Raw genomic sequence first — 18,905 nt, forward strand, 5'->3', positions numbered from 1 at the left:
GCCTCTCTAAGGGTGAAGATAGGGTGAAGGACACAATGATGCTAATCATGTCCACTGTGGTGAGGAGGCTGCTCAAATGCTCATGGCACAAAAAGCAAAAATTAATGAACAAGCTTTGGGGTAAACATATTGTGCTAGGGGGCAAATTAAGTTTAATAAAAAAATTCATTTAACTATATTTTATCCTGTAATGAAATACATACCAAAGGACATTTTCAACAGATTCAGTCATATCTGTGAGTCAGTTCTGTCCTTACAGAGGTTATAGGAGGATTTTTGCATGAAATACATGAAACGCAACCAGCAGCAAAGCAGTTTCAACAGTGTGTAGCCTATTCTCTTTGGAGTCACTTAAACATTGAAGCAGCTTTTTAATATGATTCTACTTCATGAATTTTTGATAAATGTCCCACTGTTACTTAATTTGCTTAAGAGGTATAATATTTTATGCCCTACTTTCAAGCTGTTGAATATGTGTGAAGCATTCTCTCTCTCTCTCTCTCTCTCTCTCTTCTCACTCACTCTCTCTCTCTTCTCACTCTCTCGCTCATTCTCTCTCCCTCTCTCGTCTCACTCTCTTGCTCACTCTCTCTCTCTCTTCTCACTCTGTCACTCATTCTCTCCTCACTCTCTCGCTCATTCTTTCTCCTCACTCTCTCACTCATTCTTTCTTTCCTCACTCTCTCGCTCATTCTCTCTCTCTTCTCACTCTCTCGCTCATTCTCTCCCTCTCTTGTCTCACTCTCTTGCTCATTCTTTCTCCTCACTCTCTCGCTCATTCCTACTGTCCACACTCTCTCGCTCATTCTCTCTCTCCTCACTCTCTCACTCATTCTCTCTTTCTCTCTCTCTCTCTCTCTCTTCACACTATTCCATTGCTTTGGTTTAAAGAATGAACAATAATTACATAAGTGCATCCACTTCTCTTGTATAGTAAAGTATTTGAATTCAAATTTGAATAAATTAGGGTCAAAACAAAGAACTATAGGAGAGATGAACAGATAAAAATAGAGAGAGAGAGAGAGAGAGGGAGAGAGAGAGAGATGAATTAAAAGCATAAAATAACCTCTAGTCACAGAATTGCACTGAATGTCATAATAAATGGTGTAAAAATAGCTGATTCTGCTCCTGGGGATTTCTGCTGACCTCTTGCTTACTCACAAGCTTTACACATTTTAATATGGACATACATTCATGAGAGACGCCACCAAAGTGTTCTGTTTGAGGATGATACAGTACTGTGCAAAAGTCAGAGACCACCTTTCATTTATGTAATTTCCAGTCCAAACAGTACAAGTTATACAAGATATAAATGTAACAAAAAACACAGAATCCTCAACAACTAAATAATTTTCAAATACTTAGTGTTTCCACCCTTCTCCTTTATTACAGCTTCTGTTCTTTTTAGAAGACTTGCTTTCAGTTTTTCAAAGAAATCAGCAAGGATATTTTCCCCAAATCCAAGGTTCAGTCTTGGAAGTTGCTTGCATTTTTGCTTCTCACAATCCAAGTAATCCCAAATACACTGATGTTGAGGTCTGGACTCTGGGGTGGTCAGTCCATTGTTCTGAGAACACCAGCAGCTTCTTTGTTTGATTTGCAAATTTTTTTTCACTATTTCCTTTTCTAAATAAGGGCTTCTTGACAGCTACACATCCTTTCAGACCCACTGAGTTGTCTTCTCACAGTGGAAGAATGGACACCTGTGGATTTTTTCAGATCTGAAGCAGCTTGATTTTCTTCTATCTCTTAAAGATGTAAGCTTTAACTACAGTTTATACGCCGACAATTTGGGTGGCCAGTTTTGGAAACTCTTGTTTTTCACCTATTTTCCCTTTGACTGTCTTCTTCTTTGTGCCAGTGGATTACCTCATATGTAATCTCAGAAATGTATACTGGGAAACAAATAACTTGTCCCTAAGAGTGGTCACTTGTACAGCACTGTATATGTAACATCTACAGCAAGAATTATTCAGATTGTTTACTGTGAGCAGGTTCTGTTATATAGTCTTCTGCAGTTATTTAACATGAAGCACATACAACATAGTGTGCTGTGCAATATGACACTTTAACTGCTCATTTACTCTAAAACAGCCTGACTGGACATAATGGCCAGAGAATCACTCACACACACACACACATACACACACACAGACTTCAAACATGTGCATAATAGGATTATAAAGATGGACATTAATATCCCAAGGGTTTCTACTGATTTGCCAGATGACCCTGTCTCCACGGATACGACCTTAAAGTGAACAACTTCTCAGCTGTATTTAACTGAGCCTGTATAGAGCTATAAAATTCTCACTTCACATCATTTCACAACCCACATGCATCACCTGAAAACTGTGGTATTTGTTCCGATTGACTTACTTCAACAGCAGAGCAGGAAAACTACAGTTGTAACAGCAGCGATGCATTCATTGATTGGGCAGCATGTTCTGTCGCTGCCAATCCCTGCGTCTGTTACTGCGAACTTGCTCTGCACATTTTTAATTTGGCCACCGAACCGGACTGTAAGCTTGCTACACTGTGCATATGTGATGCTGTCCAAACTGTTTGTTCTGATTTTCCCCAGCCAAGTCGAGTCAGATTAGAGATGCCAGCCCGAGGATGTGGCAGCTCGCCCTGTCTGCCTGGCTTAGTGGAAACATACACAGTGCCTTCGGCTCAGCCTGAAAAAAATCCACTCAGCAGCAATGCCTCATTTAAAGGGCGATGCACGTGGACTACACAGCAATGCGCTCTTATCTACACAGCCAACTGTTGAAAATTTAAATGGCAGTTATGCCATACTGATACCTGTATGCTTTCACAGAAAAACCTTCACTGGTATGGTGTTTTTTAATGTAACGACATATGTATTAATTAAGATTGCACCAATCCAACTTTCCAACACCAGAACTGACCTAATATCGATGCTCTGTTTAAGGCACATGTTTTTCATTCTAACATAACATACAGGAAATTAAACACTACATCTTAGACACAAAGGAGAAAAAATGAATGAAAATGAAAAATTAATGCTCCGGTTAGTAGGAATTACACAGAAAAAAAATATTTCATAATTTTATTATGTCACATGGTTGCACACAAGAGAAATATGTTACACCACTGCTTCCTTTAAGTTTACTTGTTTTGGCATTTATTGTGTTGTGTCAGTTTAGAGCCTGCAGTTTACATTTTGGTCAGAGGTTCTTTCCTGTTTAATCCAAAGAAGGAAGCATGGAAAAAATACTGCAGCCATCTAAAACTACTGGACACTAGACAAGAAACGATATGCCATTCAGCCTTTCTCATTGTACATTTATATCTACGTCACTTACCCTGGATTAGTAATCTGGGCTTAATGTAGCAATGGTAAGATGCTAGGTGGTGCTTTTTTTATCAAATTTGACTGAAATGCCCTTCCCTAGTAGTAAAAAAAATAATATTTGAAGTTCATTCTACACTTTTGCACATGGATCATTCTACCAAACTGGTAGTCAGAGTTGAAAACATATTTCAGACTTTTACCTGACTGAGCTTTATACTAAAATCACTTTGCTTTGGATGACCCTGTGCCTTAATTATGTTAATTTTATTAAAATAATTAAGTGAACATTTCATTCTGTTACAACCAAAACAATTATAAAACTTCTGAAACTTTATCAAATGTTTCAGTAGTGACTGTTTTGGTAGTGACAATTTTAGCTTATTTTTAGTATAATTCAAAAATGCTAGCCAGTACATGGCTAGCAGACACAGCTTTGAATAGTACACACACACACACACACAATTTCTAAGCCACTTATCCTTCTGGGATAGAGCTCCTCCCTTCTGGGGGAGCTGGAGCCTATCCCAGCAGTCATTAGGCGGAAGGCAGGATACACCCTGGACAGGTTGCCTGTCTATCGCAGGGCCAAGTGTACACAAGTAAAATCATAATAATTTTATTAAAACACAAAAATCTTAATTACTTAATTGAAGAAAGTGTGACAATCAATACTGTTACACACCAATTTTCAAGAGGTTCAAATTCAAGAGGCTTTATTGACATTTCAGCTATATACAAGTACACAGCATTTGATTTCCAGACTTTGGGACACATTCACTTCAAACTAATGTGATCTATCTGAACAATACGCGGCCATGAGGGAGAGGGATGCAGTCTCATTTGCAGCAAAAATAAGGCTCTGCCTATGGACTAAAAAATGTTTATGTTTCCTAGTGACATAAAAACATGGGACATTTTTTGAATAAAGTTTTTTATTTAAAAATTACACTCATGATCAATCTAACTCTTTCAACTTTAATTTAAAATAAATTTAAAAAGATCTTTAAAAAAATATTGTAACAAAACAAAAAAATGACTATTTTAGTCAGTACTATTTTCACAAGTTTCTCAAGGGGTTAGAGTTTGTGACAGCTACCTCTCAATAGAAAGCACCCTATAAATAATAATCTTGTATATATTTAGTTTATTACTATTTCTATTAATGTCTTGGGTTTAAATAGATCATAACATTTACATAATCCTTGTAAATATAAAATGTCTGAGTATATTTTTTAAAATAGGGTTTTTTGGGGTTGGGAACCGAAGTTTGAAACTAATTTGGTAGAATGGTCCACATCCATTCTATCCACAACAAGAGGATTGAAAAGAATAATAGCTGAAACACTGAATGAAACTCTTCATTTGTCTTTGCACTAAATATTTATTAATCCATATTTTTAATGGTCATATACCAACATTCTTGTTAGGATTGTAAAATTATTTAATCACACTGTTCTGTAAGATTTATAAACTTGGTTGAATGGTTACAATATTTTGACAACTATGATTAAGAAAATGTACCAAACGTGTATCAATCTGCATAATCAACATAAGTGTTGATACTGATCTAGATCAGAAATCAGATCAGTGCGTTACTGGTAACCTCTTAAACCCTCAGCCTGTTTGTGGGCCCACAATTCATTACATCATTTATATAACGGACTCAGATTGGTTGGGTTAGTCCCATCCTTCCGCAACAATAAAATACAGCTGTGGGAAACATCTGTAAACAAATCTGTTAGGCCAAACAAGTGTTTTGTTTTTTTTTTAACTAAATTTAGCAACGTTAAGCGATGCCCTGCATGCGCTGAAGCAGGCAGCTGTGGCGAAGGAGGCATTCGCCCCTCCTCCTTACGACCTCCACGACTTCATCACGACTCAGACTGAAGGCAACGACCCCCAGAGGAGAGAAAATGAGGACAGTGCAATCTGCGTCTTCAGCACATGTGCGCATGTCTGTGGCGGTGATCAGCGTGTCTGAGATGCATGAATGCATCGTTTGTATGTGTATATTTACACTTTAGCAGACACTTGTCGCGTATGTTGTCAAATTCTAAGACATGGTAACATTTCTCCACTGCCAAAGCTCAAGACACACCGCCAACAGCGTTTATGTGTGCGTTTGTGTGTGCATGCATGTGTGGGGGTGAGTTCGTAGCAAATAGGGTGAGGGCTTGGCAGGCGGTGGGCAGCATCGAGCTCAACATGACCTACTTCACAGTATAAACCAGAGATTACCGGAGTCGCGTCTCTATAACACACACACACACACAAACACACCAGACTTGGCCAGGGCAGAGTGGACTACATGTCTGCATGTCCGCAGAATGAACTGTGTGGGTAGCAACAGAGCAGGGTGAGAATGAAATCAGTGACTGTGCACATCACAAGGTTCATTAGTTATCAAACCTGCTTACAATCAGACAAGCGCTTTCACTGATTCAAATTTACCTTAATGCACTGGCAATTAGTTGGTAATCAGTTTGCATGATTATAATGCATATTTTAAATCCCCTACTGCGCTCTCTGATCGTAAAAAAAAGAGCCTGATGGACACGTGTAGTTTTATGCATAGTGTTTTTATTTTTTTATTTAAGTCATTTTAGAATGAATTCAAAATGAAATGAGTTTCATCTGTTTCACCTTGTTAGTTCATGTCCAGGCTTATTGGATCTACTGACTTATTATTCAGTAACTACATGCACTACAGTCCAAGCTGGCTGAATTATTCTTAATTTACAGAAGTGTGTAATAAACTCTAAAAAGATGCCACAAAGGAATCTTTGGAGTAATGCCACAGTAGAACCTATTTTGGTTCCCTAAAGAGCCTTTCAACTGATGCTTCTTTAGATTTTTGTATATTTTTACAAATGAGATTTGCAAGTGTAAAGAACCTCCTTTAAAGTTTAGGGAGGTCAGACGACACACCACCAAAGAGGGACATTCTATCACATTCTATACACACTCATTACATGTTACATACTTATTTTGTTCCAATAAAGATTTTAGTTACTTATTTTGTTATTTTGTTCAGTTATAAAATATAATCGATAGTGAGCATCTTCACACATACGTTGAATGTTGTCATTATAAATGTCATAACATAAGTGTTAACCTTTGTAACAGCTCTAAATTCTGTGTACATTCTTTTCCTATGGAAAGTTGCAAATGACAGTGGGATACTTTCATAATAAATTCCACATAGCACAGTAAATAAATAAATATGTAAGGAAAAGGTGTGCAACTGCCCTCGAATATGTAAATAATAAGCTAATAAATATGCATGGAAGTCAGTGGTAAAGTGTCTTTAAAAATGACTGAAAGTCCTGACCAGGTTGTGAGGCTGATTGAATGTGCCAGTAAAGAGCAGCGCAGGAAAACAGAGGAAACAGCTTCTTTTAACCAAAAAAAAGAAAGAAAAAGTCAACCAGGTTAAATTCTTCCCATTCAACCAATGTCAACATTAGCAATGTTAGCGAGTGCCCTGAACAGAACAACTTGCAAAGAGACACAGCCTCGTAATTCTACAATAAAGTAAACTACTCACCAAGCTACAGTGGTGAGGGACATATTTTATTAAGGTTTTTAAGCAAATCTCTGCTTTACAATTTCCTACGCCATTGAATTAATATTTATCTTTGAACTGAGCATTTTTAAATAACATGAATCAAATAACATTTGATTACATTGAAATTAAGAGGCTACTAGCTATTTAGCATAAGTCATGCATAATTATGCAACAACATGGTACAGGTGTAGCTGAAGCATTCAAATATAGCACAAGTGTACTTACCTGTCTCATTTTGTTTACATTACAAAACTACAACACAGATCAGCCAAAATAAAAATAATACATTGTTCGAAAACCAGTCCTGTACTTAGAAAAAAAATCTGTCGATTCTTAGCTTGGCCTTTCTTAGCATCCCTGCTATATTCATAACACACAGTACATCTGCAGCATATTTGCATTTAAGTGCATTTGGTCACACCAAATATTTGACTCAATCATGTCCACTGCTTCAACGCAATTAATATTAATAAGCTTATGGAATGACTGTGCAAAAATGGCCCATACAAGCCACTTATAAAATCAGGTTTGCGCTTTTTCCCTCATCTAAAGGTTTGCCCTTCTGTTTCTCATACGGGGCTGTTCTAGTTTGTGCATTTCAATGTGAGAAGTTTTCACTAAAAATGGCAGTAAATTGATGCATATGGTAGTTCATCACTATGAACGTGCCTTAGGCACTTTACGCTCAGATGAGATCTCACACCAGACGAGGCCTTTTTATTCTCTCATCACTGCTTTACATGACTTTGATAAATCCCACCAGGTAGCTGTATATGCTTTTTTGTGCAAAAATCTATGCTTACATTTGACAAATGAGGCCAGGTGTACTTAAATACTTAGAGTAAAGGGCAATACTGACTGGATTTAGCTAAATATGTGCTCCCAAGCAGAGTCTTAACGAGTACTCAGTGACTGTCATTATGTGTTCAGATTAATGTAGCGCTCTCACCATTTAATGTTCTGTTCTCAGAATTTCAAGCACTATTTTGATAGCACAGAACGAACAAAGATAAAAGAGGGGAAGCATGAAAGAAAGAGGGAGGGTGAGAGAGGGGAAGAGAGAGCGTGCAAGAGAGAAGATCTCTGATTTTCCAGCATTTTCACAGAGCTATGTTTCCATTTCTTTATTAACTGGCAGAACTCCATCTGCGTAATTACGGATTATGATTCCGATAGCGGCTAATCCAAATCTGTCTCTCATCTTAATGTGATGATTTAAATGTCAAATAAATTACCTAAAAGATAATTAGGGTTAAACACAGCACTGAGGGAGAGAGTGAGAGCAGAGAAAAGGCAGCAGCATGGTGAGGAAAAGGGCGGATGTGAAAGTGTGAGAGACAAAGAAGGGTTAGAGGAGGAGATAGAGGGTGAAAAGAAACAAAAAGAAAGTGGAACCAAAAAAAAAGACATCTCGACAGCATTGATTACAGTTCATTCATACATCACTCCGCTGGTACTCTCAGTTTTGAGTGTCATTGTCTGGTGTCTGGTTGGTGCTGTCGTTAGAATGTCCAGTCGAATCTCATTCTAAATTAAGACTGGCCCGAAGAGCATTTAACAAGTTTCCAATACTCGTTAGCGTTTTCGAACAAGTACTTGAGTAAAGTAATTGAAATCCTTAACAACTGTAATCATTTTATAATTAACTATAAATTCAGGTATGATCTTTCATTTACATAGTTCTTTTATTCAATTTCTGAGGCCAAGAGTTTAGGTGTGCCACCTCAGCCCTGTGAAATCCCTGGACCCTGTATCATTGGATGATTTGGGTTTGGCTGACGCCAGGAGAACACCACCTACCAGAATGCATAGTGATAACAGTAAAGTTTAGAGGAGTGATAATGGTCTACTCCATAATAATGGAGTCCATAATAGTCCGCAACTCCAAAATAATGCCCATGGTTTTGGAAAGGGATTTCCAACAAGCTCATATAGGTGGTCTAGTGTCCATATACTTTCGCCATTTAGTGTATTACCATCAGGGCACCTTTCCCAAACGATTGTCTCTACGTGGACAAATGGTTTGACTGGAAGTAGTTTAAACTTCCTAAGAAATACTAACATATGAAAATGCTTGGATTTCTGGACATTTTGTGTTCCAAAACAGGCAACCTAATCCAAAAGAACCCCATGGATAGGTGGCAACCTTTTTAGAGACAGATGTGTTGTAATGTTATATCGGATAAGGAGAGAAATGAGTCAGACTGGAACTCTGCTAGATAGCACCTAAATACCATCCAGATCTACCTAAATAACAGACACAAATCTTAGTCAGTTTAGTTGGTTTCAAAATAATTTCAATAGGCAAACATAAATCTTGATCAGTATTGAGAATTTGCAAGCTATTTCAATGATTTATACCAAATTCATTTAGATTTACAGGTATTTGGCAATTTTCACTGACTGTTTTTCACAATGACTGTTTTTGACAAAGGGCCTTTATAACTGATATATGTATATAAACCCTGTTGTTATTGGCTGCCCTGTACTGTGCCCCATTAAAAAATAAAAAAATCAGCCCATAGGCAGACGTGTAAATATGTTGGTTTTTAGGATATCATAAAAGATATGAATTCAAAATGCACTGTTTTAGCAGTTTAGTTTCCATGTTTGGACTGTATGCGCAGAGGAATAAATGGTATTTTTTGTAAGATTAACAGTATGTACATAGTGAATCACATGCTTTCATTACAAAATGAGGAACATTCAGTTTTTCCTTATATGGGCCATTTAAAACACAAAAAACATTAGAAATGACAGAATGCATCTGCATATTGATGCGATAAAGACAAATTGGATGCTTGCTGAACACCTCCTCCAACTCTCTAACCCATCCATCCTCCATTCCTGTCCCACCTTTTCACCCCACACCCTACCACGGCCTGCACAGTTTTGCCATGGCTGAAATCTGGCAACCCAACTCCTCGCTGAAAATGCCCTCTTTCCTTGTTCTCTCTCCTCTTCCTCTTCCCCTCTGTCTTTTTGCACACTCTTTCTGCAAAGGTGTCAGTGGCAGCTTTCTGAAGAACGGATCTCACACCAATTAAAACTAGCTTCTTGGCGACAGCCACGTACTCTTCCAGTCTGAAGAGTCTGTGTGTCAGATATAAGCTAGGGAACCATGCCTAGTAAAGATCACGCAAGAAATTATGTAAATATGTTATACACTGTTTCACACAAATTGTAGACATGTGAAACTTTTAACACAACCTTTTGTGAGATGTACCTCAGACATTAACCACAAGCACATCTCGCCTAAAAATGCAGACAAGATCATGTTTGGTACTTGCAGAGTTGTTACATGGCTAAGCACTATTTGAAATGTGCTGCTGAATGTATTCAGGTGTCAGGTTATAACGTGGAGAGCAGGGCACAAACTAAGGCAGCATAAAATGTAACATGGATATTTTATGTAGTGAAACAGATTCAAGTTCACTGTGCTTTTAGTCATGTGCATGTATTCCCATAAGAACTTCATCAGCAAATTTTTACAGCAATCGGATAGATATGTCTCAAGATTGAACTTTTTTCATCGTAAGTGTTTTTGATAACTGAGTTGTCTGTATCAGTCACAGAATTATTCACATCTATATTATTTTATCACCCTCTTGGTGGCTGTAACACAGCACCATTTTGAAGTTTATAAACAATTCACAGTGAGAGCTAGCCAGTCTAATGTACAGCCTCCACATGGCAGGGTTAGTTTTAACACAGTGTTACAACTAAGCCTTCTAAACTAAACAATGAGAGAAGTCTATATCCCTCCACATCAATTCAAAACAGTTGATGTTTTGGAAGTTTTTATGTGCTGGTTCATTAAAAACATACTACAGATATACATATGCATTGCATACTACTTATATTGGCTCTTCTACTTAAAATCAATTAGCCACATTTGACACAGCCTCTTTTCAGTAATCATATTTATTTTGATGAATATATTTTTATGTATTTTTGTTGGAAATCTCATCTGGTTCAAAGAACACAAAATTGTACTGACTTAATTGTGTTTGCATCAATTTACTAGACTTGTTTTAATAGATTCTTACAATCAGCCCCTCCAACTGTTAGTTTGTTAAGTAAGATGTAATGTTTGCATTCTGACGCTTTTCACTGAACTGATTATAAATGGTACAGTGTAAACTTAAAATAGTTGACTTTCCTTTAAAAATCATTTTACTTAACAGGTTCAAGCTTATATAACTTTATATATGAGTTTATAAATGAGTTACTTTCTAATTTTCAGTGATTCACACTTCTGCAGCAAGTGAAGTTAACTCAAACAGCCCAATATATATACATGGTGCTGGCATCAATTAAAACAGCTCCATTATATTCAATGGACTGTTTTGTGCAGTAATGAATAAATGGCTTAGATAAGAACAGATTCACCCATTTATGAGAATTCTAATAATTTAATGCATATTTGCCATTATGTTATCATTCATCATGACAGGCTTGAAACACATCATCATGGTGAGATTAAAAAAAAACATGTAAAAGGCGTCCAAACTTCACATTTAACATTTATTTTTTATTAAAAATAAAAAGTGCATAATTTGCAAAGAGAATTATATTTATAAATTAAAAATGAGAAAAATTTATTTAACAGAACCCAACAAACCCTGCTAAAAATGCTGGGAAGCTGACTTTTCAGCCTGTAGGACTTACCCAAGTAACATTATATAAGGATTATACAAGAAACAATATATGTTACTAGATTTGTATTAGTAATTTAAACAAATCGGTAAAGTAAAGCAAAATAATTAAGTTAGTGCTATCATTATGTTTTACAGTGTAGGTGCTGGAAACCCAAATCTACATTTGTCGCAGAGATGCATAGACTACTTAAATAAAATGTACAAATCTTGCTCAAATACTTTTGAAATTATTTAGCAAAAAACAAATTAGGTTGTATTAGATCGTGCCTTACTCTCCTCTATGTAAGTATGTGTATGTTCATGTGTGTATGTGTATGAGAGACTCACAGGGAACAGCACGCAGGTAGAGATTTTCTCGTATGACCTGCTGAAGTTGACTGTCCATGGATCCAGGCGTAAAACATTTACTCAGGTACAACCTCAGATCCTTACACAGCGTTGAGCCTGACAGAGAGAGAGAAAGAGAGAGTTGTTTTGATTCCATAAACAAACAAAATGAAAATGTGTCCCAGAAATTAACATTCACACTCACACATGCAACAGTGTCCTTACCAACCTCTAAACCTGCAAACTTGAAAGCTTGCAAAAACACAAAGATGCAGACACATAGACACACACACACACACACACACACACACACACACACACACATATACCCACACACATTAGCACTCTGGAGGCAGTATTGATTAACCTTTGCACATCTTAAAGGTGTTTTATAATCAACCAACGGGAAGCAGGAATTAATTCAGACACAGTGCAAGCTGAATTCACGTAAACAAGTTAGAAAAGAAGCACAGAAAAAAAGACCAATAAAACTACTTTTTCAGTATGGCGTCATGTGTCAATAAAAAGAGACATGCAGGGGTACTCAGATACTCCATTAACTGTTTGAGGTGCCAGTATTTGAATACTGAAATGTCACGGTTTTGCTCATATTTGGAGCATGTTATCCTTTCCTACTCCGAAATATGAGTGCCTGTATGAGCACACATAAGCACGTTGCCAAGAACGCACTGCCAAGGACATGACTAAGAAAGCAGAGATGGCGCGGCTGTATCACTAACTAGGCTAGGGATTCTAGCTGATGTCAATGCGATAAATGATTGACACCACTCATTTCTTAACAATTTTAAGCGTTCCCCTAGTCTGACCCTTCAAGCCTTCTGTTAATCCACCCTGAAGCAAAGCTGCTCACTTGCTGTAAGTTGCTGTGACTGACTTTGTGACCGAAGCACTCTAGTTCAAATGCAGCTTTTGAATGGCGACTTCCATTAATGGCTCTCCCTCTGAGTTATTTTCAGCTACTGCCATAACGTGAATTTGTTTATCACTGGAGTACCAGAGTCTTAAGTATCATTTACAAGAAAAACTCATTGCTGATGCCATCAGTATCACTAATTTAGAAGAGTATGCAGGACGATGATCGCGGGAGAACTATGGATCAACCAACGAGCAGCAAATTAACAAAACAGCAAAGTGGAAAACTCCAGTTTCCCTCAGAACAACACACGACAGTGTTACATTTTTACAAGATCAACTGAAATTAAGTCTCCCAAAAAAAATGGAAACTGTAATAAAGGTAAAAAGTGGACACACTAAATACGAAAATTTCGGCATTCTATCACTCACTCGACTTCTGCTCTGTCAGTTTTTATCATCTAAACTTGTGCCAGCAGCGCACCAGTTAGTAAAATCAAGCCTGTACTGTGATGGGTGGACTGTTTTAAATCTGTTTAAGCTACCTGATACACCTGTAGGTCCATACACCACAAAACAGTTTTAATCTCATGTTTCTGTTCCCTCGGTGGTTGCTTGACTTTACTCCCTCAGATTTTAAACATTATTTTTAATAATCTTAACTTTTGTCTGTGCTTTAGGTAGACAGAATTTAACATCTTCTGTGGTGAGCAGAGCTGTTATCATGCTAGCTATGCTAACAGCTAATGCTAACCAGCAGCACTCTCCTAGTTTGCAGCACTGTGTAGCATTTGTAAATTGTTAGATAGATCATGTATTTGGTAATTATGTAAGTAAATGAAAGGATTTTGAAAGCAACGCAGGACAAAGCAACCAAAAGCGTCATTTACTTCACTTCAGACACCATGGAGACCGTAATTTTTTTTTTCTTCTATTCATTTTGGGCTGTCTTCAGTCTTTTAGATTACCTTATGACCCTGTCCTCTTCTAGAGAGACTGGACTCTCCGACATTTTATCCACAGGCCTGTCAGTCACTTTATAGCTTCAAAATAAACATTTTTCCATGACAGTACAGAAAGTTTTGTGATAAATGTACAACTCAAAGAGACATTTCAACATTAGAAGTAGAAATTCGTTAATAATACAAAGTACAGAGCAGTTTCACTATATAATAATTACTATTATTATTATTACCACAATAACTTTTTACAATTATTTTTATTCATTTATTTATGTATTTGTTAATTCTATAATAATCAGTAATGTAATACATGTCTAGTTGGGCCCATTGGTGTTTATTGTGCTGTACTTCTCCTGCTCTGTTTTTCTCAGGTACAGACAACTCTACGGTACAAACAACTGTAAAAATGCTTCTATAAACAGTAGACGCACTGCATGCTGGAGATTTGCGTTATTAGGGTGCCTGCACAGTTTTACACGTTCCCGCCGTCCACTGCACGAGAAGCAGATTAAAGGAAGCGACACGACTGACCTCACCTGGTCCCCATCAAAAACTGCAGGGATGACTGGATCCAGTTTATGTATACTGTCTATGGTCACAATACAGGTCAGCCAATCAGAGCAGAGCTCAGTTATCATATTTCAGTCTTAAAGGCACAGTAACAAAAACAGCCTGTTTTATTTTCAGGGATGAAGAGAGCTTAAAAAGTGGTCAAGTAAAAATTAATTCTGACCATTTTTGATATTTAAAACTTCTTAAGGGAAAAAACTGAAATACAAGAAAAATGCAGTATATGGGCCCTTTAAGATTCATTATGAACATGTGCAGAAACAAACACACACACGTGCACACTCCCACAGCATCTTAGGTTACAGTTCAGAGATGCCTGCCGGCAGCCCAACACTCCACTCAGCTTGGCTGAGCTATTCATTTGGTCTGGAGTGCTTTATGGGCTCTGATGACAAGCCACTTGGCCGTTAAAGATCACCCATGTGCCTCTCCCGCCCGTCACAATGACAGACAGCCACCGGGATGCACTGACCCCACCCCTCACCAACAAAACATCAGCCCAGCTAATAAAACATATTTCATAGCTATAATAGAACATTAGTTCTGACATCAGCCCGACATACTGAGACACAAAGATACACACAAAACACTGGTACCTTAATGAATACTATTCTGGTCCATCATTCTGTTGTACCGTTTGCCTTTTGGCCATTTGTTTAAATGTCCTTAATTCAGCTTAATTAACTATTACTGGCTTATCAAAATCTTTCCATACAATAAAGCACAAAAGTTAAAATGAAACACAGCATGAACTTAAATGATTCTGTAGCTATGACCAAAAAACAAACCTTTTAGATGAATTTCAGCAGAGACAATACGTATTGATCTGCACTAAAATAGATATACCAGATTTAGAAAAGGCTATTTTGTCCGGAACATTGGGTTGATGTACAAAAGCGATACAATGCATGGCCTCACACACAAAAGGATGCATGCATAGACTGGCTTAATCTTAAAGAATATATAAGCTATTTGATGAAGCACAACAAGTTACAGTATCAGTATTGTAGTTATGGTAACAGTGACCTTCGGATCAAGGGTTAGAGAGGTGAGAGATGGCCACATATTTATTCAGAAGGAGAGGGAGAGATAGAGAGCGATTAAGGGGACTACTGAGGAACTGTTGGTCATCAATCTGAGCTGAGAAGGCAGGGGGAGTCATGGTCAGGTGTGACATATTGTTCCATGCAAACACATCCATTACAGCAGTGGCCGAAGCATGGCCTGCGGGTACAGACAAAATCAAATCCACTTGATCATGTTTAGCAAACTCTCAATGACCTTGTCAAAATAAATTAGGCCTACAGAACTACATCTTGTCTATGCTATCCTTGTGTTTGAGTGTCACTTTTGAGAAGCTGTGGCTGTATTAAATGTTAAAGCACTCAAAAAATTCTACTGACCTCTTGAGAGACATTAGATATTAAACCCCAAGTATAACTGAGCTACCCAAATTCCTGCCACAAATGTGTTCCTCCGTTGCAATTGCTGCAAGGCGAGCTTTACAGAAAATTGGTGAAAATGTCATCCACATACCTCAGTTTTTGTCTAAACTAAGGCTGTCAAAGTAAATGTGTTAATAACGTGTTGATACAATAATTTCTTAATGCCACTAATTTGTTTAACGCTGCATTTTCCTTCAGACCATCCATAGCAGATTAGGCTGAAGCCCAGGTGCTTTTGAAATGTATTTGCTATGATAGAACCTTCAATTGTAGCCCTCTCATTCAAGTATGGTTTTTAAATGACTAAAGTGATATCTTTCCCAGACTAAGTTAGACAGTTCTCATGGGACACCTATGGATAATTCAACAAGCTGTATGAACAAGAGAGGGCTACAAAAGCTGGAACCACTGACTGCATACTGTATATGATATTTATGATATCATTGGATGTTGTTGATGAAAACTGGAAACTGTGTTTACTCTATGGTCTCGTGATTTTCATGTTCAAGCAAACCCTGCTTTTACAAGATGATAACAATGTCACTGTATTTCTGAAACAAATGAATACATTCTGATGAAGCATATTTTGATTACTCATATCGCTATAACATAATGTACTGCTTCTTAAATTGTAATACCTCTTTTTAGAGTCAAATTTGAATAATGCAACTAATTGCAATCTTTTATTTTAATTGCTTGACAGCCCTAGTCTGAATTTAGAATGCATTATTAATTTTAGAAAATACTGATTTTTATCCATCTTTTTGTATAGACTGAAAAAAAAATTGGTGTGCAATTAAAGTAACATTGTTGATCCCAACCTGCCTAGTTTCCAATAGTTATGACAACATAGTCCAGCTCAATAGTGTAGCATTTTAACCAGGAAACTCTAGTTTCTATGAAAAATGCATTTGTGGGCAGAACATAGGTTAACTTAACGCTGCTCTGTGTAATACTTTTCTTCATTACCTGGTGAGACGGTCTTGATGCGAATGGGATGGGGGCAGGAGTTGAGCACTCCACGAACGTCACCTAAAGTCATCCCCAAAACAGGGGTCCCGCCAATCTCCAAGATTACATCGCCGACTGTGATCCCACCTCCTGGGGCAGAGGTGACGAATGGGAACTCGCCATAATCGGCCCCGCCCCCTATGGCCACACCCAGTTCTCCAGAGCTGCCCACTAGGGGCACAAATGTCTCCTGCACTTTGGAGCGCCAGTGCAGCTTCTTCACAGCCACCTTAGACATGGCCAACGAACTGAGAGAGAGAGTGAGAGAGAGAGAGAGAGAGAGAGAGAGAGAGAGAGAGAGCAAGAGAGAGGGAGAGACGAACAGAGGAGAGAGAGAATTAAATTTATGCTTAAATCTAATATTCTACTCTCTGTATGCCACAGAGGCTGTAAAGGACATTCTAGACCAACAGCTAGTTTCATTCAATAAATGTTGTGCTTTAAACCGTAGAGTACACACAACAGATGACCCTCTTTAAATAATATCATAAAGCTGAAAGCTATGAAAGCTAGACTAAAAATTGCTAAAATAAATCACAGAAGTCATGGGGTCAATGCCAACCCCAAACAGCCCTGAACAGAGTCCTCTTATTTGCATTCATTTGAGAGGCACATTTGGGACTCAACAGATGACGAATCAACAGATGCTTACTCTGCAGGAGGTGGAATATACACTACACGCACTTTATTCATCATAGGTTGTATCATTTAAAATTCAAGAACACTACTGATAATATACAGGACATGCATTATTATTTATTATTTGTTGTAGTATTTACTATTTTGTATGGACTTAATGCATCAGAGCACAGTGAACAGGAAGTGGTGGGAATACATTAATTAAGAAAATGTGGCAGCTTTTGAGTGCAAAGTACAATATGATAAATAACTAATAAATAACTAAATATAATATGAAATTTTCTGTATTGGGCGTATCTACACTTTACTTTTATACAGTTTCCATTCTTTTAGGGAGACTTGCTTTCAGTTTTTCAAAGAAATATGCAGGGACACTTTTCTGCACAAGTTCAGTCTGAATTTGATTGTACTTTCTGCTTCTCAAGATCCAAGATATTCTGATTCCAAATTAAGGTCTATGTTCACATTAGCAGATTGTACAAATGTTTTTGTCTTAAAGCAACACAGATCTGTTTTTTTCTGTGCTGTGTGGCGCACAAATAATATTTTTTCCAAATCATCGTCATTTTATACACACATGAGAAAGAAATGTGCGAGGTACCTAAGGTGTGTTGGGGTCTTTGCTTGTGTGAATGTTAGTGGCTCTTTGAAGTGGAACATAATGCCAGTAGTACCACTGGGAACAGCTTTTGTTGGTAGGAAACAGCTGTAACTCGTTTTTAAGATGGGAAGGAAGGAAAAGCGAAAGTGGCCGTAGGGTGCACAAAAGAAAGAATGGACAAATTAAATACTGATAAATTTGATATTATACTTAGAGGCTTCTGTGTAATTTTCTGTTAAATATATGTGTCCTGCTTATTTTGACACTGAAAAAGAATAATGTGTACTTATTGGACGTTTTGACTAGACATTGAATGAATGAAAGTGTGTGCGTTGACTTTTGCACAGTACTGCAATACTATTGTCTCATTCAATAAATGCAGTCAAACAATATGAGAGGCTATCACATCATGAAAAGAGTTCACGCAAGTCTTACAGCATTATGCCATGTGTAATTACATAACTGTATGACCACATTACTATTGCTTATTATGGCTCAGAAACCAAACATACATGTTTCTATGGTAGTATAATTAACGTGCTAATTTTGCATCATACCATATGCACATTGTAAATATGTCAGCTGTTGTCTGTGCATGTTTGTTCCGCATCACTGAAAGATATTCTCAAGCTAAAGGCTCCATGTTGCTAGATAAGTGAACCAATTCAAAGAAAGCAGACTACATAGACTGAGAAAGATTTTCCACTGGTTTGTTTATGTATACCCTACCTATGTCATGTTGAGAGACATTCAGTGTCCTGTGTTTATGAAGTTTCTCACAGTAGGACTACTGATCTATGATCAGATTCCACTCTTATTTACTATGGCATTACTAATGGGACCAGATCCTGGATCAGCAATACTATTCAGAGAAGCTTCATGAATATGGGCCAATGTTTGCAAAACACAAGTGCACACAGGCTTCC

At 37.5% G+C, this 18,905-nt stretch overlaps 1 protein-coding gene across 1 annotated transcript in view; it reads right to left on the minus strand.

The window, feature by feature from the left end:
• LOC118813629 (membrane-associated guanylate kinase, WW and PDZ domain-containing protein 3) overlaps window positions 1-18,905 on the minus strand; it is a 92,646-nt gene that overhangs the window by 53,094 nt on the left and 20,647 nt on the right. Inside the window, exons 2-3 of the mRNA XM_036579069.1 lie at window positions 16,698-16,987; window positions 11,879-11,995 (exon numbers count right to left, since the gene is read on the minus strand). Of these exons, the coding sequence (XP_036434962.1) occupies window positions 11,879-11,995; window positions 16,698-16,977 (397 nt within the window). The 5' untranslated portion in view covers window positions 16,978-16,987. The remainder of the gene's footprint in view (window positions 1-11,878; window positions 11,996-16,697; window positions 16,988-18,905) is intronic.

Source organism: Colossoma macropomum, unplaced genomic scaffold (assembly GCF_904425465.1).
Source record: "Colossoma macropomum unplaced genomic scaffold, Colossoma_macropomum, whole genome shotgun sequence".
Lineage (NCBI taxonomy): Eukaryota > Metazoa > Chordata > Actinopteri > Characiformes > Serrasalmidae > Colossoma > Colossoma macropomum.